Raw genomic sequence first — 23,145 nt, 5'->3', positions numbered from 1 at the left:
GTACATGCTGTACACGTGTTTGCACGCGTGATGCCTGTTTTCTTGGGTTTCACGTGTTTTTCCATGTGCACAGATAATGCAAGCAAAAGTGCAAGACTGATCAGAAGAATTGTGCAAATCCTCTCTACATGTACATGTATGCATATTCTACATTATGAAGCTGTATTTTTTGTGTAACATGTGGGACTTCCAATGTACAGTAGCGGTACTAGTAAAACATGCAAGCATAAAAATGTAGAAATCCCCAGTTTCCCTTTTAATAAGACTGACCTTTTTTGTTTGTTTTGTTTTATAAAGAACAATGAAAGTTAATTAAGGCCTTTCATTGCACAGTCAGAGCTGTAGAGAAGGAACTGAGTGTCATAGAACCAAGCAAAATTGACACTAGTTTCCACCTAGACTTCACAAAGAGGTGGCTTCTAGGAGAGGGCGCCGCTCTTAAGGTGATGTTTCTTTGTTATTGTAATTCTTTGTTGGCATTAGTTAGTTTGCACCCTGCAGCTTCTGGTTAATTTACATCAGAGTGCCAAGGTGAAAAGCTGTAGCTGAAGAAAAGTGCCTGGTTCTGTGCTGTTGTAAATGTAGCTTTGATTTCACTTCTAGAAGACAGGAGAGGTGACTAGAAATATTGAACCAGCTTTTAAAATTGTTTATTGCAGGGGAGATAATTGTTCTCTTGGGTCTTCAGAAATGAAGTGGTGTAGAAAACTACTTTGCAGGGCTTTAAATTATTAAAGGATTTAAATTTATGTACTTTGTCTACATCTACTTGTCCCCGTCTAAATCATCATTTATTTTTGATAAAAAGCTTTTCTGCTCAGCTGAGAAAAGTAGGTTAGGAAAGACAGAGAGAGAGAGGAAAAGAGAAATGTAGGTTAGGTAGGGAAAAAAAGAGTATGTTAATTGGCAATTCATTGAACCAGTTCCACCCGTTCGTTAGATGCACGTACGCCATACAGATGCTGTCACCATTGAACCCAACCTCATTTCTTTGACCAAGTAAACCTACTTTTTCTTCCTCTTTTTTTATGGAGGGCATCATTCACTCAGTGCATTCATCCATCAACAGACCAATGTCATTAGTCATGCTACACACAGCCCATAGTACCAGGGTGCTCTTCCGGCCCAGTTATTGGCATCACCACACACCAGTGGCCTTGATGGTGCCCCTAGATGAGTGTCTGAACGATTCACGTAGTCATGCCATAGGGCGGCAGCTTGATGCTTGAATTAGGTCAACTCAATGAGAAAGTAAAACCTGAGGAAAGAATGAAGTACTCCTGTCCCTGCCTGTGTGTTTCCTACAACATGTGCCCCTCTACACGTACTGTAGATCAGGCTCACGCTGCAAATCACGTACGTGTATTTACAATCGCTCTTCACCACCACATGGCCGAGATTGTTTCAAGTTGATAGTGGGTCCTTTTTCCCCCCACTGGTTGGCCTATTTTGCCAGACACGCTGTGGCCCAGATATGCCAGTAAGGTGCCAAGTGATGCATGGTTGGAGGGGCTACTAAGGGGTGGGGGGCATTACAAGGTGATTAGAGATAACCCATCACCATCTAAGCTGAAGTTGCTCATGAACCATCGCAGAGAGAAACAGAATGCCTTGCCAAGTCCTAGTTCTCTTAAAAACAGGCAAACCATTCCTTTTAGTCAAACTTAAGAATTTCATGTTGTAATGTTTGTTCTTACAACCTTTTGGTCTCGTTTATTTCCTTTTATATTGACTTTTGAGAAGGAATTATGACAAGAATGCCACATTCACTACAGTTCAGTAGTTGACTCACTAATTGCTACATCTACATACAGGTATGTATGTATAAATTTCACAATTAGTACGTGTACACCTTACCTCCTGGCTCAAGAAGTAAGGTCACATCTGGTATTAATTTTTTGTGGCCCAATGCACACTTTAGAAACCAACTTAATTCTTGAAAAAAAGCGGTTGCTGCAGCTGTTGCTCTGTGAACTGACGAAGGAGGTTTTTGGCAGCAAGCCAAATACTGACGTGTAAAATGATTTACTGGAGGTACAATGTGTGAATGCTTCCACTTTAGAATAGGCTGTTAATTGATCCTGGCTTGACTACAAGCAACATAAAATATCGAAATGAAAAAGAACATGAAAATAGCAGAGGACTCTCTACTTGTACTTCAGTAGTTTTGAGAACTGCATTTTCATGGTTAGCGGTACATGTACATGTATATTGTACATGTACATGTATTTGACGCAGAAAAAGATCCCCATACCACTAAGTTGAGTACATACTAAGTGCACAGTTTTTGCAATAGGCAGATTATCCTAAATACATTGTACATGTATGCAGAGCAGTTGTCTAGGTATGGACTGTGTGGAATTTTTTTTACAGAAAGATAGTTGCTTTCTAACAGATTTCTTCCTTTTCCATGTTTCCCCCCCTTTTATGGGGGTTGTCATGGTCAGGTCAAATCCTCAGTCCATCTCCTCTTGTTATGTCAGTAAATTCTGTGGAAAACAATTGTTCAGTGACTCCTCAGGAAGTGGCGAATTGTAAGGTGCTATGCCACTGCATGTACATGTACATGTATCGTATATTTACATGTATGTACCTTCTCCAGGGAGAAGAATTAATGTTTTACTGAAATTGGCATGCACTTGCACCAATACAAAGTTGCTGCTAGTGAAAACGTTTTTCATTAAATTGCAATTGCGTTCAAATTATTACCGGACTGTATTTAAATTTTCTTTTCTTTTTTTTTGCTCCTAAATTGAACTCCTTCCTAAAATTCATGTTAACAAGCAAAATTGCATTGTGTTATGTACCGGTATTACTTTTATAAGCTAACACAGGCATACAGTTCTTTAATGTGGCAGTATTTAAACCAGGACAGGTACATGTACACACGTGCAGCACTTGATTTATATTTCTGACCAAACCAAATCCAGCAAGCTCTTTTCAGCTAGCTGACCTACTGTACTGTCAGTCATAACTCACAACAATCTCCTGTGGTAACATCAGACTCCAGGTTTTTTCTAGTATACTTTTCCTTCACTTTGTTCTTTTGCATGCCATGCAGTTTGTCACCCGGCCCCATTTTCCCCTGAAGTATCACCTATAATGTCACCTGTGCCAATGACACCAAGCTAACTGACCTCATTTAGGTTGACACTGGTTGCTCTTTCCTCGAATAGTACATTTGTGAGGTCAGTGAACCCACACAGCCTTCATGAACCATACTTGTCAGTGTTGCTGCCACAAACCAAATTGATTCTCTGGTACTTTCATAAAAAAAGGGGGGGAAGTGAAACGCTGCCATCAGTTGTCCAAACAACACTAAATATAGTCATTTGTAGAAGGGAAGGGTTGGAAAAAAATCATTGTAAATGAAGAAGGAGAGAAAAATCCTTACAATTATGACATTCAACATGTGTTGCCCTGACAAAGGTGCAAACAACGTTTTTACAAATCACTGAGAAGTTGGGGCTGAATGGTGAAATCCATATCAGGCCTACAGGGGAACTCACTGCCTGCCATTTCACGCCACTGCCCACCTTGCATGACCTTGCTGGGTATCCCCACCAGCCAATCACAGGCTTGGCTCTGACGTCACTGACCCAATTTCTACGCCTGGTGCCCCAGATGTTGTATGCCAGGCGTGTATAATTTTTCTCTTTCTCCCCTCTGGTATTTACAAGGGCATTCTGGTTTTTATAGGCTGTTTGTTTTCAGGTTTTGGGTTTCGAGGGGAGGGGGTGTTTGGAAGGGAGAGTCCATGGTCTAGGGCATTTGTAAGGAGTGGGGGTGGGCTTAATAATCAGCCTGTAACATCCAAGGACGGCTGTGCAACAACCCTTGGCAGACTTAAAGGTGCTTGACACACGTAAGCTCTGCTGGCTGACAAAAGACAACTCGACCCAATTTTTACTTTCAGTGGGCCAGGCCATATCAAAGTCTTGTGTGCTGTTTGGGGTGTACAGTATGTGTATCTCTGATTTCACTTGTTCAATCACCATATTTCAAAACCCAAGCAAACTTGTGACATGCATACATGTTTAGATTCTTGTGGTTCACTTAGACTGAATACTCTCACACAACTCTGTACTTTATAATTGCCTCTTTTTGAATTCCCAAAAATCCGTTGGTTTAGGGATGGAGCAGTTGAATGCACATGGTAAAAAGGTGTATTCAAGCTTCTATTACATTTTTAACAAAGACGTACCGGTATCAGGCCCTTGTTGTACATGTTGTTCAATTATACAAGTATAGCTTATCAGCCGGTAACAACAAACTGGATTTCACTTGACAGGTTTGTCAGTGGTGTGTTTCTTGTGGCTCATCAGGCCAGCCTTACTATCTGGTTTCCCCAGCATGAAATATGATACAGATCTCTATCCTCCCCACTAGTCCATCACTCCTACCTACTTAGGATACTGGCACTATATATAGGCTGGAGAGAGGTGTAACTTTGGGTGAAAGGATTTGCCCAAGGTCACAACACATGGGTAGCAGCTGGATTCAAACCCCCAACCCTGTGGTCATGAGTCATAAACATAAAAACTGGGCCACATGAGGAGTACATGTACTTTTGTGATATTTTAGCTCTTTCCATAGGTTTTTAAATTCTCTTTCTTATAGAACATCTCATTTTCTTTTGCATAGCCTAGAATTCTTAATATTAATTGTAGCAAACAGCAGGTGTTTCCTGTCTTCCTACCCCACCACAAGTCCAAACAAAATGAAAAACTAATTTCCAATGCCAAAAGAAACAGAACTTCAAAACAGTCTGGCCTAATTGTGCCCTATTTCAACAAGCACACAGCTAGCATTGATCTTTCCAGGCAGGAAAAGCCCAACATAGGTTTATATAGGTCAATCAGGTAGGCTGACGACCTTGTGTTAAAGAAGAACCAACTTGTACTTGTTCATTGTGTTGCTTGAGGTCCATGACACTGGGAGAGTTTCAATCACATTTTGCTTAGTGTGTGTACACACTAGAAGCCTATTTACCAGAACTAGACTGTCCTTTTGCTTTCATCTTATTGTGTGTGTCATTTTAAATTGTGTCATCCACTTTGGGAGTAAACCATTTTAGTGTTTGTGTGGCTATGGTGTAGAATCTTGATGTCAGCACATTGGGCACAATTTAAGTGAGTTCAAAGAGTCTGCCATTTAAGAGGTAAGAACCACAGTGAAACTTCTTTTGTGGAGATGAACATCATTTCCAACACAATTTTCAGAAAAATTTATGATTTTCCTAGTACATGTATGTTTGTTACATAGTTGTAAGTCATGCTTTTATACCCCGGTACGGTATGTACATATTTTCATTGCTTACTCTGCTGACAAAATTCAACACTGACAGAGCAGGTACATTTATTTAATCTTAAGTAGTGGGAACCTTTATACATACACTGTACCGGTATGTTATACTGGTATTTCTTCTGAAAGAGGTTTGGCAAGCATGTTGGCACATGGAGCTTTTTTTCAGTATTTGAATTCTTAGAGTTACTGCATATGTGTAAGCTCACCTATGGAGTACAAGTACCGGTACCGCACATCTTCATCAGCCAAATCGCAAATACTGCAGGGGTGATTTTGCACAATGATAGAAAAGCATTGTGGGAAGGAAAAAGGACAAAACATTGAACCTTTTTCCTTCCCACAATGCCTTTCTACCATTGTGCAAAATCACCTATGTAGCATGGAGCTAGTTGGATGGATGTATTGAATGTCAAAAGATTAATTTGCTCTCACAGATTGTTTTGGATTGTTGACATTTGTGGAAATGTACGTTTGCACATACATGTATGTACAATGTATATTGTATGTATTCTTAGAAATTTGTTTGATGCACATTAACATACCGCGTACCGGGTAACACCTGCTGAGACTTAAACATGGCTCGTACATGTAACTCGTATTGATAGAGTCAAGCAGTTGCACATGTAGGTCGGAGTGTCATATGTATGACTCAGGCCCACCCTTTACATCCTGTTTCTTTCCAGTAATGCAGGTTTTTTGGTTAATCCCTTTGATCCTGTTCACATTACTCTGTAACCAAAGCACTGTCAATTGAAGGTAATCTTACTGAAGTACTGTAAGCTGATTTGGGAGACCCCATAATGCCCATCCTCAATTGCCCATCCTCAATTGCTCAACCCCAAGTGCGGTAGCCTTGACCCACGTACATGTACATGTACTCTACCCGTATTTGGTTTGTCATTAATTCAGTCAGTACCATACATGGGTAAAAAGTACTACAGTGTACATGTATGTTATTATTATTGTGCAGTGTCCTGTACATGTGTTGTACACAGGCAACTAATCATAATACATCAAAATTACATGGTATGTGTAGGCCTGTACAGTATGTGAGACAGTGTACATTGGTTCGTTTGCTACTGTTTGTTTCATCTGTGTGACCACATTTCAGACAAATGTCAGAATGTACAGGTAGCCTGGCTCAGTAGGCACTGTCAAATTCTCTGAAAACATGGGCAAAATTTCTCGTCCGTTTTTGACCATTAGTGTTGCGCCTAAACCCTGTCAGTTTATAATGCCTAGATACATGTACATGTAGTTTGCCCCCCAGTCCCTTTCTTTCGGCTTGTTGCTAGTAAAATTCAACTGGTTGAATGTGAATGCCCACACTCATGCCCCGTTTGACTAAACACTGCATGTACCAGTAGTACTCGTAATCGCAGCCAAGTGTTGTGCCAGTAATTATTGAGACTGACACAGGCAGGTTGTTGCACATGATCTGTTTCTGTTATTAGTAGGGGCTATTGTTAATATACAGTCAACTTGTGCCAATGCACATGTACATAAATCATCCTAGTTTTTGTTTAAAAATTTAAAAAATTCATGCCACATCTGATCTGCAAAATGCATTAAACTGTTTTGCTTCTTTTGTCGAACATTTCCCAATGATTAAACTAAATAGTAAGGAAAACTTTGTGTACATGTGCTTACATTATACCGCTATCTGTGTTCGACAGGCACAGACTGACCCATTTTAAAGGAACCAGGAAATAGAAATGTTTTTATACATTTTACTAAAAACCCTTGAAATTGCCTCTTTGCCTCAATTAACCTCATTTTAAATTTTTTGTTGCAATTTTAACACATATTTTCATGCTTTATTGGTTTTTATGCAAATACATATTTGCATATTCATGAGCAGAATTATGATGTCATCCAAGGCATTGAATCTCAACGTTGCACCGAATTGTGCACAAAAAATCTCTAGACTTTTTTAACCTCTGCTATGGCAGATTTCATTTTCTTTGGCAATTTATTGCTGTGTAAGTATATGGAAATAATCCAGCAAAGACCCTCTTCACTGAAATGTTCCCAGATAGTAAATTTGGGATTCACAATTTGAACATGAAAACATGCAACCTGAACCATGTCTTCCTGGATTTACATCAAAGCAAAAGCGCCCTCACTTGTCCAGGAATGCTAGGTCAATTTTTAATGTTTGAAAAAGTGCACTGTTTAGTTCATGTAACTCAAAAAAGATGTCAAACTTTCTTCATACATGGAAGAAGAGTACAGAGATACACCAAAAGTGATTCTGAGAAAAGTTCATTTCCTTTTAAAAAGGCTTTTTAATTTCTATCCATCATTACAATGGGTACACTTTTGGGGACTGTTTCAGAGTTGATTATTTGGCACCCATCCAGCGATGTTGTGACTTGAAAGGATGATCTCAGTTGCACTTTTCACCTTCCTGCTGAAAGTGGATCAACCCAATCAATTTCAGCAGCCCTTCCATTTTTATGGGATAACAAATCACCACACAACACTTTAAAACACATTATGATCAAGCCATAAATAAACAAGACAGGTTGTTTATGAAAACGTCCTCATAAATAGTGGCAACATACCAGCTTCGGTTTGGGAATTAAATAGTTTGTTTATGGCCTACATAATGCGGGATGTAGGTTTCATTCACACCTTGAACAGGGAGTAGAAAAATGATCAAGCTAGAAGGAGCAGAACGCGATATGGCACATTCACTGGTAAAAAGCTAAATTTATCCCGGCTGTTTCAAACTCTCCCAGTGATAGCCTGGCCATCAAACTATTGATAATGTGGAGTGTGCATTATCCCAGTAGGTTGGCCACTCTAAAGATCAGACAAAGATGACTGGCCAGCCAGGCTTCTTTCCGTCTGTGACACATATACAGCATCTCATGTTTCCAGCCGGATTGAGGCGCAGACAGACTGGAAATGTTTTCCCTCCAAAACTGGGTCAGCGATTGGAAGAGCCGTGGGGGGAAATATAGGCCAATCCCCACTGCGCTTGACACCATTAACGCAAGACCTGTCTCACTTTTCTCCTTTGCCTCGCTGCTTGGGGTTTTTTCTCTGTATTGCCCTGGACAGTTTTTTTTTGCCCATTGCTGCTTTGTGGTGATGATGTCGACCTGTGTGCACTGAAGTTCTCTCTCTCTGGCGACTTCTTGGTCTAGATTTGGTAGTTTTTTTCTGAGCCGACTGAGCTGTTGCCTGCTCAAGGGGAATGTTCTGTCATTGAGAGTGGGACAGGCTTATCAGCTAGTTGATGGTTTAATTCTCTCGCTCGTACATCATTCTACATGTACGTCCTGCACCTACTCTGAGTACAACAGAGTTTTTGAGTTTTTGTTTTCTGGTAAAGTGGTACCTGAGTTGCAGATATCAGTGAGTATCCAAGTTCAACATACATGTGTAAACCTTAACATGTATCTGTCTCTCAACTTTCAATTAAATTGTAGCAGTTTTAATGGTGAATTTGAAAAAAGCTGTGTTTTTGACATCAGATGTGGTAGAAATGACCATGATGATTAAATGATGTCAATCAGCGGTGTCCAAGATGGGCACATTTCAAGTTGACCATTCTTTACAGTCAAACTTGAAATGTATACAACAGGCCACCACAGACCACTTTTCCAACTGAGTTTACACCGAATGGTTTAAATTTGATTCATTTCAGTTATCGGGAAAAAAAAGTTGTAAAAGCATAACTGTTTTGTTGGCAGTTTCATGTTTGTTTCATTGTAAATTTATGCTTTATAATGTTTGGTTATTGCTAACTACATGTATGTACCTGTAGCTGGACTGTTACTTTGGCCAATGTTTTTCCTCTCTTGTATAATTTCAGAGAGCTTGCATCTCTTTGCAAGAGGAAAAATATAGCTTCATCCCGAAATCAGATGCCTGCATTTCTGGAAGTTTTTTTTATGCTTAGAAACTAATGCGGGTACATCACATGACTGAATAGTATTGCACTTTAAAAGCATTTTCTCTAAAGTAATGTGTTGCCAGAGATTTGTCAATTTTTTGCCAAAATAAACATAATTTTAAGCCTTTCACTTATAGTAATAGTGTCTTTACAGCAGTGTCACAGTTAAACAATGAATTTGCTTTGACTTTTTTATTTTATAATATAAGACAACATTTTGTGTGAATGCTTGTGTGTGATGATTCTCATGAGATTTTTTTTTCCATTTTCTGAAATCAATGTTTGAACTACCAATGGCAGCTACCGCTAGAACTAGAGGAGGTATTACATGTACCTCCACCTTTGAAAAGATAGCTATTTTGGCCGCCCCCCACATTTTCTACCTACTGTAGTTATTGAAGAAACTAAAAAATTGATCCCCAACCAAAAAATCTTGGCTCCTCCCCTGTTTAAGCTTTTCTTCAGTTTACAAATCTGTTCTTCAAAATGCTAGAAAAAAGGTACCAGCAAAATGTTATCCACTTGAAAAATAAAAGGCAAATTCCCTGTCAAAATAGAATTGACGTTTATGTAGAGAGTTCATACCTTTGCACGTCATGGAAAAAAGTCCTTTTCCCATAGTTCTTGGACATTTTATACATGTATACATGTAGTTTTTATAACAAACATTTTGGTAGAAAAACCCTATGGGGTCAAAAGTGTTTCAAGCATCAATAATGGTCAGTATCTTATGCAAGGTGCTTTTTTTGAGATATTATCAATGTTGTTTGGTTGAACAAGAGGATCTTGCTTTTTTTGCTGAGTTGGTGGATAATTGGCTTAGGAGAGTCTCCTCTACATGTCTGATGGAAGCCGTTTGGTGCCACGCTGGCTGGCTGGCGGGAGATACTGAAGGCTGACCTTGGCTTTCATTGGGGCAGATCTAGGGCAATGCTTACATGTAGATGATGAGACACAGCGGCAAGAACTATAAAGAACTGGGGAAACGAAGTAGGCTTTGGAAGGGAAGTTAGTATTTTGAATTAATTTAAGTTTGAAATCTTATAACTCATTGCTTTCATATAAAATATTTCTGTTGTTGATTATTGGTCAGTCTGTAATTCATTTGGTTGATCATGCTGGTTTGTTTGTTGGTCATTTGTCATTTGATTGCTATCTGATGGTTCGGCCCACAGTTTTTGTTTGTTCATTTAGATAGTTTTGTTGAATGTTGTGTTGCCTGACTGGCTGGTGGGTTGGTTGATTGGTGGAAGTCATTTAGTTTCTTTGTTGTTGCCTGTACATGTTCCGTACATTGTAGGTTGGTCAAGCTGGTCCATTGGTTGGTTGGTCAGTTACCCAAATTTCTATTACTGTAGCTAATAATATGATTAATTGCATTAAATTTTGTGTAATCCACAGATTGACTTTGAATTCCATCGATGAACTGTTTACTTTAGTTTCATTGTTATATTGGCCAAACGAATTAAACGCATCATTTAATTTTTAAGTTAATTTCCTTGTATCATGCACAAATGAATGTTAAAAGTTTGAAACATGACCAAATCATACATTTGTACACTGTACCGGTACATGTACATACATGTACATTTACATGTACAATGTACATGGCACTGGCCAATGATTGCTCACAAATGGCTGTATTTGTTACAGTTCATGTGTACATGTAGCTGTACATGTAACATTTCATGCAGAACATAATTGATATGTTTTATGGCATAGGGAACCAATCATGCATGTGTCCAGTTAATGATGTTGTCATCTCCCACCTTCCTTTGAATTAATAGGCCCAGTTTCAAGCCAACAGTACATGTATGTGCCAGCCATTTCTAATGGTGTACAAGAAGACTGAGTGTGATTAAACACACAATGAATGCTGTACCCACAGAGCAGCAAGCACAGTGGTCCGGCCATAACAGCACAAAACCAGCATGGCACAGCACGCTGGCATGGTCCTGCTGTGGGTGTACAGTAACACATGTCAACAACCTAGAGCTTAGCTGACCTCATTTTCTGAACTGTCTAAACAATTGGGTAGTCCAACTGTCTGTCTGTGGTCACGCTGTGTTTGCAGTAAAAAAACTCTTCTTTTTTAATATTAAAGGATTATGACCATGGACTTCCGTTTTCTTCTCTTTACTGTTCTACATGTACATGTATGTTTGTTTGTTTGTTTCAAATAATTCTGGTCACATGATGGTAACTGGCATCTACTGATACTTGTACAACTTTTAGGATATGGCTGAAAACCCTTCAAGTGACAACACTTGAGAAAGACAAACAGTAATTGTACATGTATTTAAGTACATGTACATAGAAGGATTTTTAGTAAGTAGTACATGTAAGTGGGACAGCAGTCTTCTCCATGTACATGTACATGTATGTTTAATTAACCTACTTCCATTTTGTGCATGACAGTGGAGCCTCAGCTTTCTTACCAAACAATGGTTTTTGTAGCCACCCTGGCTTTGCCAATCCCTGTCATCGATAAAAACAATATAAATCGGAAACAGCCCTCGGCAGTGGTGGATCATAACGTGAACACCCCTCATCATCAGATAACCAGCCAAGACGAAATCAGGTCAAAAAATCAGGTCACGTTAATAATCACTCCCGCCTGGCTGTCTGCCCGCCCTAGAAATTCCAGCTACCGCTGTCTGATAAAGACCCACATGAGCTGGAGCAATGCACGTTGCTCATTTAATAATACGTCGCGGCATGCATGCGCATGCTCACCCATGTGAGCAAATCCATCCAGAGCGATGCATGTTTGTCACCGCAGCCTACATACATACATGATCAGAATCACATCATGAAGCATACCTTTCCCCTCCCCACCCCCTTGCGTAGTAGTGGAGAGCCTTGGTCTAGTTACAGACAGCTGAAGTTACCGTGGCGGGTAACAAGCATCCCTCGGCCAGTGAGTAAAAGCTGGCTAGCCACTCAGTCGCAACTTAAGTAGGTCAGGATGAAGTGAGGCCGATGGATCAGAGAAAGTGGGTCAGCCAGAATCTAGGCCAAGACAAAGGCAGGCAGTTATTCTGACCCGGTTTTTATATTTATGTATACGTATTTATCTGTATATTTCGCTCATCGGTTGGTGTGACTCTATTTTTAGAGGTTCAGAGTTGGTTTGTTTCGTTCTAGATCTCTTTGTTTTTCAAAGTTAAACACGCGCTAAGCTGTCACTACTAGGATAAATTATAATGGAGTGTGTGTGCGTGACATGTTTCTGATCTTACCGGTAGATCAGCTGGCCATACAACTAAGACATGTAGAACTACTGATAAGCCATGTAGAACTAAGACAATGAACCTTTTCTTTGAACTCTGGAAATTTTTTAACCAAATGAATTAAAATTTACAGGTATGTATTAAAAAGAAGTACATGTAGGTAAGAGAAAAGGTACCCCCAAATAAAGTTTTGATTAAATTTGTGTGAAATCATGAATCATTTTACCTGATTTCTTGAAACGAATATATACCATGTTCAAAGTAATACAAAGTACCAGCATCTGAATGTATAACACAAAATAACATGCACAACTTGAAGTTATTCAGTCAAGTTAGTGACATGATTGCAACATTAGTGTACATCAATTCATTTTTACTTGTCTTTAGTACTACACAAATGTGCCAACTGTAGAAAGGTTTTGCATTTTATGTGCAAAGAATGAACAGGTGAATCGTTGATGTCCACAAGTAATGCTGAGTGCTTGTGTTCTGTATCTTAATTACTCAAGATAGCTATGCTTGATGTGAAAAACAAACACTTGTAATCACATGGGCCTTTGTAAGCAAAGTAGTGCAAGGTTCAAATGTGTGTCAGAGTACGACTCATGCTTTTAAAGCAATTCTTTATTTTGCTTTTGTCACCTTGTCCAGTGTTTGGCCCCCAGGAGGGGGCGTTGCTAGTAATGAAAGATGGGATGCATTTGTTGTAGACATGTGATTTTTTCACAGTTATGTTTGCTGTGTTATATCAGGGTGGGCTTGGAGGTGAAGATGGGTATTGCCAGACCCTTTCACTCATTTTTGACTTGCATGCCCTTTTCACATCAAAAAGGGGTAGAAACTTACCGTAAGAAAATAAAACAGTTCATCTTTATCCTGTCCCTTTATTCTGTGTGATGTTCTGATGAATAAATTTGTTCATTTTCCACTGATGCTTCATTGCTCGTTTCTCTGAATTACATACATGAGGCCAATAATTAGACCCAAAACATTTCAATGAGTGAAAAGGTCTCACTGTGAAATGGAATGAAACAGGACTATTTCAATTTAAGCCCTAACTTTGTGAAAGGTACATGTTCATGGTCATATAAAAATTTGGATCAGTATTAAAAGTTTAAAAAGTGCATGTTAGACACCTGATTATTTTTGTCTCATTTTGCCAGACCTCATTGGCAAGATGAGATACCCAGTACGTGTTGAAAATGGAAAGGACAGTAGGTCAAAAGGAACAGGACATCCATGCTTCTGATACTTGATGTGCTGAGAAGTTAATTCACCTGGTACTATTTTGCAATATGGAGGGGTTGATGATGTCTACATTCTGTGCCTGCAATGACGCAAATTGTCTGCATGATATCGTTTAATTGACACAGTTTAAAGTACAAATTGTCTTCCCTTTTTTGTGTTCGCACGCACAGGCAATCACGTGTACTGCTATCAGGTGGGCATGCTCAGTTCAAAGCCCCCAAATAGGGCTCTTCATAAACCACTGGCAGTTGATGTGTTATCAGCAATCACACCTAATGACCTATGCAAGCCATAACTTAGTTTAGGCTCAAAGGTGATTTTGCAAAAGGTGAAGTAAAGTTTATTGTGGTTTAGCTGTGGTTCATACTAAACCAGTCCAGTACACCCGCACACACAGGGTGATCTGGTTTTCCTCATATACACGTACATGTAGGCAATGCAGTCATAATATTTTGGGTTCCAAAGGTCGATTACTTACTAGTTTATGTGGATTCACGACAAGGTACTGTGCCTACTGACTTGGAGGTCAAGCTAGATTCAGGCCACCAGTTTTAATCACAAGTCACCTAGTTCAAGTACATGTAAATGACTGGCAGCAGTGGTTTCAGTCATTGGCTGTGGTAACACTGCCTGCTAGTGCTCTGGATTGCAGAGAGAACAAGAGAGAGCGGGCAACTACGTATCCGTACCACTTGGTTCTTGCGGTTTGGCTGTTTTTGTGCTTCGGAGTGGAGACAGATTTCTCTGAGGAACTCTGGGTCTGGCTTAGTTTGTCTCAGCATACGGTGATCCTGACAGTCATTTTTGCAACTTGTTGAATTGGCTGTTGTTTGCATGTGTGGTGACAAACCTAGAGCAGTTTAACTTTGCCTTCCAAGATATTGTTCCACGGTGTAAGGTAAGTCCGTACCTGACCTCTGATCTTTAGTGAACAAGTTTTCTTAAGTAAGTCACTTTCTAATTGTTTATCATAACTGATGCTTCTGCAATGAATATGAAGTTCAGGACATACATGTTGTACATGTACAGTTGCCCCCAGGAGAAAAATGAACAAAAAGTCGGATAATAATCTTAGTAAGCAATATGTGCATTTTCTGAAATAAATCTTCAGTAATTTTTAAATGTTCACATGTAACTCCCTACTGGTACTTACAATTAATGTTTTCTCTTAATTAAAATACTACACTCTTTGTAGTGTCATGTATATTGAGATAAATCATTCAAACAATTGATGATACAGCAATGCTTTCTGTAAACAGCAATATTTGGCAAGTGCAAAGTGTTAGCCTAGACCTGCTAACATTGAGGCACACTAATGTACCGGTAGCCCAGTTCCATCAGTCATCCCCTTCCTATCCGCAGGGATATGCTGTGATCCCAGTCCATTTACCAAATCAGGTCAAACAGTTTATTAATAATTGGCACAGACTTGCCATTCTCTGGTCTCCTGCTGAGCCACTCATAACACAAAAGTACACCAGTGAATGATATTACACCCAGCCTGATAGACAGCTAGCCTCAATAACTTTACTCTGTAATTCAAGACGCCCAAGACCCATAATCCCTCCGACACCTCTACCTGCCATTGACCTCTCAGTAAAGCCTTTGCTAGAGATTCATGTCACGTCCCCCCCTCCAATTCCTGAACTAAGCAGTTGAAACTAAACCTGAGACAGCCATGGCAAAGAAACTTCTTTTTTTTGTCTAGGTTCTCTGTTGAGTTGCCATGCTTACTTCATGACGAGACGGATTAGTGTATCTAGGCCATGTGAAATACAAACTCATAAGCCTTAAGGGTTGTCGACCGTATAATCCGAGTCACTCTGAGCTCCAGTTTCTACGGAACTAGGGCTTGGCATTTTTTGGCAGGAAAAGAAAAATCACAAAGCATGTGAGCAGTACTGTAAAAGAGGAGTGACATACATGTATAGTTAGTTGCCTTTAATTGACTGAGGAATTTGGTTCAACAGAATGTTTCCCTTCCTCTGATTAGTTTATTTGTTTAGATGTGATCTTGTCTAATGGTCCCATTCAAAAGTCACAAAACTCTTTAGAAAAATCATTTTTATCTTCATTAAAAATGCATTTCCCATGAACCAAATTTTTTTTACAATCATTTATCCTTGCTTGTAAAATTCCTAGATAAATTCGAGTGTGTCTTCTAAATTACTTGATAATTTTTGTCAGAAATTCATTTTCACTTTCTGTAATTCTTCCACCTTGTTGATTTTATTTCAGTGCTCCATTTCAAATTTTATGACCCTCCTTAAGACAAAGTTTGTCTCTCTCATGATTTTCTGTATTATGATTCTCCTTTAAATTGTTGCCCATGAGCTAAGTTGTCCTCCAACGAATTTAACTATTCTGGTACAATATTTATTCATCTCTTTTTCTCTCCTGTGTTATTTTTTTTTTCAGATGTTACTTTTGTCATCCATGCTCCCATGGTGTCTTGATTCATGTCCCCTCCCAAATACCTGTCTACATCCTAAATTCTCAGTCTCCCTTTTCTTGTCTGTAAGCCAAGTATTAGACTCATTCCCCATGACTGCATTATTTCATCCTGGGGATTGTTACTGTCATGCATGGTGTATAATCCATAATACATTCATCCCCATGAATTGCCCAGCCTAGTCTCAGTGTCTGTGACCCAGATAGTTGGCCCCAGCCTGTTCCTAGAATTCCCCTCAGCCTGGCATACAGACCAAGTTGCCTGATATACAAACAGCTGCTACCTTACTCAGTGTACTGTCACCAAGGCTTGCTTGCTTGGCTTCATATGCCTAGTCCGCAAAAACTAGGTCAATTTGAATTCCTTCATGAGACTCTCTTTCCCGCAGAAGGACTGCTTTTCATCAGGTTCACCGGCAGTCCGTAAATTCAATTTGCTCACCAGGTATTATTTAATGCACGTTTTCCATCAGTAAGTGCAGGACACCCCCTTCTGCTTTTGAAGGGTTCAGCCACAGGATTGGAGAAAAAAGTAAGCTTATTGGCAACTGGACTGATTTGAATCCAATTTCCAACATTTCCACAGCAGTCACTTTGGACAAAATTGATAAAACATAAGGTTGTGGTGTGTGTGTTGCATTTAATGTACCTTTTTTTGTCTAGCCTGAGTGGACGGCTTACTTCAATAACACTTGGCGTTTCCTGGGCATTTGTCAGTCCACCCATAAGTTTATACTTAACCCACATTGGATTACTGGTTGAAACAACTGGCTTCCATTAACTAGGTGTATCCATGATAAATTTTCCTTGGCAGTTTTATGCAGATGGACTCAGTTGATGAAAGTGCATGCACATAAACTGTGAAGTCTGACCTACATTGTGTAAATGGACATGTTACGGTGCTACTGGCAGCAAATTTTAGTTGTGCCAAGTTGCAAAAGTAAATCTTTCATCTGAACGTTTTAGTTCTGCAAATACTGTTTTGTTTTCTGTCTTTGTATTGATGGCGCTTAAGTTTAATGAAAAGGATCACATTTTCTGTAGTTTGAGCAACTTTCATTGTTTTACCAAGCCTCCATGAAGAGATTTACCTACAGTTAATGAAAGAGTGTTTGTGATTTGATGGCTGGACATGTGCTTGGCTTGTAGTTATAACCAGATCAGGAAAATAGACATTGGTAATGCCTGAGCTGAAGGGTAAGGGACATTGTCAGTTGGCATTTTCCTGAGCCAGTCTTAAATGAACAAGCAGATACCGGTATACATTCTCGTTCATAAATATTTCCCTTCCTTCAAAAAGTGTGTAAAGCCCCAATATGTGGTCTTACACCTCAGAAAGGCCAGAAAAGATTACATGTACATGCTATCTTTTTGGGTGCCCCAAAAAACAATTTTGGTCCCCCCCCCCAGGTTCTATCCTTAAAAGTCATGTTATGGGATGTGCCTCTCAGGAGTAGTCATAAACAGTTTCCTTATATGGATATTGCTGCACGTGTGGGGTGTACTGCATGAGGCTGTCCAGAATTTGATGAGCCAGTGTCATGTGAATTTGGAACTTGCAAAATGGGGACTCATGAGCAAATATATTTCATAGGAGTCTTAATTTCATATGACACCAGGAAAGTGTTTAGGATCAGACAGCTGGTGCTCTCTGTCAGTGACGAGATGTGCTCTTGATCAGTAGGAATGGTGAATTGTTTTAGGTAGTTATGAATTCGTAATATTAATTTATTGATGTCCCTGTAGGACATAATGTGCATAAATACCGTAGTGGATTAGATAGTGCATGTTTGCTTAATCCTGACAGTGTAGCAAAAGTTAAGTTAGTTAACGATCGGGTCCTCTTTGTATGTTTGCTCCGAACGGCCACCCATCATGCTGTCATATTCCATTTGCAACTAAGTACCCAGTAAATTACACCAGTAATTTACATCCGTTTCTTAAATTTAAGGGAAATCTGTGTCATTCATGTACCGGATGATGCAGGATCATTTTGTCTTCATTTAATTAATAGTTTCTTGCAAAAGCACTTGATGAGTGGCCCTTTGAGTAATTGACTTGTGGTAGACTTTCAGCTCCAATGTGTGGCATTGAACCTTAGTGACCTGGAAGTTTGCTTAAATGTGTCATTCTGCACATATGTCCAACTTTACCGCTAGCTGTTGAGCAAACAGCAAATTCAGATTGTATGTTTTTAGTAAGGGTGGCTTGAGTGATTTCCAAGGTTTTTTATTCTTTTTATTCCAGTAACATCTGGAAGTTGTGCTAACAGCATCGTGAAAAACGTGGGAAACCAACATTTGGTGTCAAATTAATCACTTTCCTGAAAGTGATTGCATGCTTTCTAAAGTTTTCTGTAAAGTTACAGTTTTCACAGATGAAAAATAGAATCAGTTGTTACAGAGACTCAATTCCATACCAAAAAGTGCAGACATGATTCCAAGTGTGAGCTTGGAATAAATTTTCTATTCATGCAAGGTCCGTCAGGCCTGAAATTCATTCCAAGTTCCCCAACATCAAATCCAAGAGCCTAATGTACAGTATATGATTTGAGCCTTTACACAAGCGCACATCTAAAAACAGCAGAAATTTATTGTAAAGACTAAAAGACATGTCCGTTTGCATCTTTCAGGGCAGTGCATTCAAAATCTTGACTTTGTTATAGAACTTTTACATGTATCACTTGTACAGTTTATTAATTGGTGTACATGTATTTGTGTACATGGTAACTATGTGTGTTTAAAATGTACAACATGGAAGCCATAATAATGATTTTTTACCTGGTCAGAAGCTGCCTTTTGTCTCCTGTGAACTGTAGAATAGGGTCTATATAATGATTAACAGACCTACAGTATGGTTCTTGTACTATTGAAAATACAGTAGTAATGCAATGTGAACGTGAGTCAGTCACTGAATTTAAATCCCGAGCTAATGTTGAGTCTGAGCAGTCTTTCATTTTGACACAAGTTGAAGTTTTATTAAACTAACCAAAAGGGTCTGTTTCAATTTGCATTCAAAATTTAAAACTCTGTCTCAAGTACATGTATGTACCCCAAATTGCCTGGAATAATTTCTTGATGTAATACAATAATTTTCATGACTGCACTTATAAAAGCTGGGATTGAGCTTTCACCATAGCAAAGACCAACTTCTAAAACTGTGTTCTGGTAGAGTAACAAAATAAAATCCAATGGGGACACACAGTTAACTGATGTCCCTGTAGACATACTGCAACTAAGATGTTAAACTATGAAGCCCGAAGTGGTTGCAGAAGATTTTAGTGAAGCTGGTGTAAGTTACCCGTAGCAGGCACAGTAAAACGTCCAGTGGAACAGTTCCAGAATGTGGTTTTTACCTCTGAACAGGACAGCTTACTGCTTCACATGGCTTTAATTTGTTTTCAAAAGAGGTACCCTTTAAAGAACTTTGTTTTGACATTTTTGTATTCTCTTTGATTTCTTACTATTGATAGTTTGCTTATTAAGTTTTTCAGTAGGCTGGTGTTCTAGCATTTGCAAAGTAATATTACAGCTGGATTTGTTTGCCAGTTGGCTTGTTTAGCAGAATAACATCATGATGGTTTATTTTTCTTTCCATCTGATTGGTTTGCAGGGCAGAATGAGCGTGATTACAGGGGGTTATGGTTACGCTGTCTTGTGTCGTGTATGCGGTGACAAAGCATCAGGGTTTCACTATGGCGTCCATGCATGTGAAGGATGCAAGGTAATGTTACAGGCAATAATTTGGGGAGATACGTAGGTAACCCAATACAAGAAACACAACACACAAGGCAGATGATAGCTATTTTATTAAACCAGAAGGAGCATGAACTTCAAATGTTTTTCATCCTCATTACACTAAGATGTTAGGAGTGTTGTACATCAAAGCGAATAATTGAGCACGCTCTTTCTTTATGAGATTAAATGAAAAAATCTTGAAGACTTGCAGCTGGTTGTCATTGTTAGTAATATGCGATGTTTGTTTTTGTGATTTAACACAAGCCTCTGAAGTACTCTGACTGCAGGAAAAAGTAAACTATAATTTGGCCAGAAAAGGCTCTGGACTAGTTTGGAAATCTGCTACTGTGTTTTACAATGTTAAAAGTGAATTAGGTTGAATCTGAACTGAATAACAAAGACAGAACACTGAGAAAAAGAGAGAAGTGATTGGAGAAATATTGAAAGTTTATGCTAATGGCATATGTTACAAAAACATGCAGTTTGGAAACAGAAACCCTTCTAAATATGAGTAGACTTTTGAAAGGTGATTGAAAGTTGACATTTGAATAAAATCAAGACCTTTGTGAGTCCATTGGAAAGTTTTTTACATGTAGAATTGCTGTATGAATTGTCACCCATTCTGACCCCATTCAGACAATTAAGTCCGTCCATTAGATTTACATACTGTATCATGTATAGCTTGTGAATTCAGTGTGTGGAGTAGGGTAGGTGAATGACTTGCTATATACCAGTAACTGGATTGATAGCACTGCATTTGACCTTAATAACTGACAGAGCCTGTTGTTATCTTGTTAATCATTGTCAGGGTCATAAATCAGGTGATGTTAGGATATAATGGTCATGGATAAAGTACAGAGGAAGGTCACTGTAGATTAAACAAATTGTTTCAAAAGAAGTTACATATTAAAAGCTTTACTGCCAAAAATACACCAAACTGGGCTTGTTGTGTTAATATGCCCAGTTGCAAATTTAATTCCTTAAATTGGGTTGCGTGACTCAAGGCACTTCATGTACCAGTAGAACATGTTAACTTTAGAAGAGCATTTGCATTGCTCATTAATTATAGCCTGACTGCTAAATAGTCTTTTCTCAAATTATATTGGGAGGGAAATACTGCACAAAACATTTTAGGTACCGTAGGTTATTATCATGATCAATGCACACACGTCACATGTACACACACTTAGGAATAATTAGCCCTAGGTTACTGGTTTAACCAATGAGAGGTCAGAAAAATTAAAGCTTTAACCAGATAGGACAGTCAGTCTCCAACTTCACACTTTCACTGTGCATTTAAACTTTGCCTTGATATTTAACAGTGTTTAACCTGAAGTTTGTAAATTTGGGTACATTGGAAACTTAATCGTAAATCATAAACTGAGGTGAAATAGAGCAAGTCAGTTTTAAGGGATTAAACCAGCATTTTCCGCAAGGGGAAAATGAAGGTTCTGTGAAGGTTTGTTTACTGTCTAATGTAGTTGCTGGTAACCTTGATCTTTAATATCAATCCATCAGCATATATGGACAAGATAATAAGCATCTGTTTGCTTTGAGTCCTAATTAGAATATTTTGTTCAGCATTTTATAAATCTCTAGAGTTGTAATTGCCAACTACCTGTCTTTTTTCTGGCATGCTGAGTCCATCCGTATGTAAATTATAAGTTTCCAAAGAAAGACCCATCGTTACTAATGTTAAAAAGAAGCATTTATAAAATTGGAAATATTGGACTTTTTTGGGGGGGGTGTTTGTTTTTTGTTTCTCAACTTTTCCAAACATTCTACATGTACAGTAGGTTGAGTTCAGTGTGACAAACATGGATGTTTACCCACAAATATATAAATAGATGTCATGCGTGCTCGTACTGAAAGCAGTTCAAGTACCAATTGTCTCCTCCCTGATGACCTTTGAGTGATTCCTGTATTGGTGCAAAGTTCACTTGGTTCTGTATCAAGCAGTAATGTTATTCACGTGTTGTTCATATGATTTGCATGAGTTAGATTTAGCATAATTGGTACATTAAATTTTTTTTACCCCACGTTTGTGATACGTGGCCTCAATTATGCTACATGTAAGTATGCACGTACATGTACACTGTACCTGTACGTTCTTTACTTTTTGAAAAGGCTTTAATAGTGTTTAATACCGTGTGTTGGTAACAGGATGGCAGTGGCTGCTAATGAGCAATGTAACTGTTGTCTAGGCTCCATATTTTGCTCCAATGGCTTTTACATGTATTTGACTTCTACCATTCACTAAAGATGCTACCGGTATATTTTCAGTAGATATGAAATTTGTTGAAGAAGCATAGACTGGTACATGTTCATATGCTGAAATTAAAATGAATCAAAGCTCCTAATAATTTTGAACTTCAACTTGAAGGCCCCTAATACTAACAACCAATCTGACATGCCATGCATACAAGTCAAATGAAGTTGCTTTCAGCATAGCACGAATTCTATACATTTGTTTATTTTTGTTACATTTAGCATACAATTTCATGTATAGGTATATTTATGTAGGCTCTGCTTGACTAACAATTATCTCAAATAAACGTAGTCATTCGCATTTTTGAAATCTGTTGCCTCACCTTTGACAGGAATTAAATGAAGTTCTGATGAGCCAGGCCCCTTCAGATGCAGTATTTCTCTTGAATGTTAACACTTTACTTGTTTGTTTGTTTGTTTTTGTTTTTGCTGAGCAAAACTTGATCCAAGAGAATGACCCTTGATTAACTCAATGAGACATTGTTCGGGGCACCTTCCTTGTAAAGGAGATTGTCACCTTTGATGTACATGTACTAGTGTGACCTACATCCAACACCAGTCTCCCCCAACCCACTTCTCCAATGACCCACTGCTCTGTAATTCATTCTGACCTCGCATCATCTCCAGTTTCTTCCCTCACCTCCTCCTTTGCTGCAGGGCTTCTTCCGTCGCAGCATCCAGCAGAATGTCAAGTACCGTGTTTGCACCAAGGGGGATGAGTGTCTCATCATGCGCATCAACAGGAACCGCTGTCAGTACTGTCGTCTAAAGAAGTGCCTGTATGTCGGCATGTCCAAGGATGGTACGCAGAGATGAGAATTCTCGAGATGTACACATAATGAATGTTGTGTGGTGTCCAAGATAGAATTTGCTTATAGTAACTCCTCAAGTTGATTATGGCTGATGGGAGTGGTACCCGAGGATTTGTTCCAAAATGTCTCTAAACTGTTTTCTTAGTCAATAAGTCAATAAGTGGGATTCGGACAAGTTGAGA

At 38.9% G+C, this 23,145-nt stretch overlaps 1 protein-coding gene across 5 annotated transcripts in view; it reads left to right on the top strand.

Annotated features, from left to right (window-relative positions):
* The window catches only part of LOC110981065 (nuclear hormone receptor E75-like), a 36,990-nt gene that overhangs the window by 5,742 nt on the left and 8,103 nt on the right, over positions 1–23,145 (top strand). For 2 of the 5 annotated variants that reach the window (XM_022238258.2, XM_022238256.2), the window contains exons 3-4: positions 19,759–19,869; positions 22,809–22,953. In XM_022238258.2, the coding sequence (XP_022093950.1) occupies positions 19,759–19,869; positions 22,809–22,953 (256 nt within the window). Of the gene's footprint in view, positions 1–4,930; positions 5,162–8,253; positions 8,674–14,066; positions 14,594–19,758; positions 19,870–22,808; positions 22,954–23,145 lie in introns of those variants that run through there. The other 3 variants (XM_022238262.2, XM_022238260.2, XM_022238263.2) reach the window with 3 other exon arrangements.

Source organism: Acanthaster planci, linkage group LG03 (assembly GCF_054643075.1).
Source record: "Acanthaster planci isolate LZ-2023a linkage group LG03, COTS_SCS, whole genome shotgun sequence".
NCBI classification, from domain to species: domain Eukaryota; kingdom Metazoa; phylum Echinodermata; class Asteroidea; order Valvatida; family Acanthasteridae; genus Acanthaster; species Acanthaster planci.
Note: the sequence above shows the minus strand (reverse complement) of the source record. Positions and strands in the feature narration are given on the sequence as shown.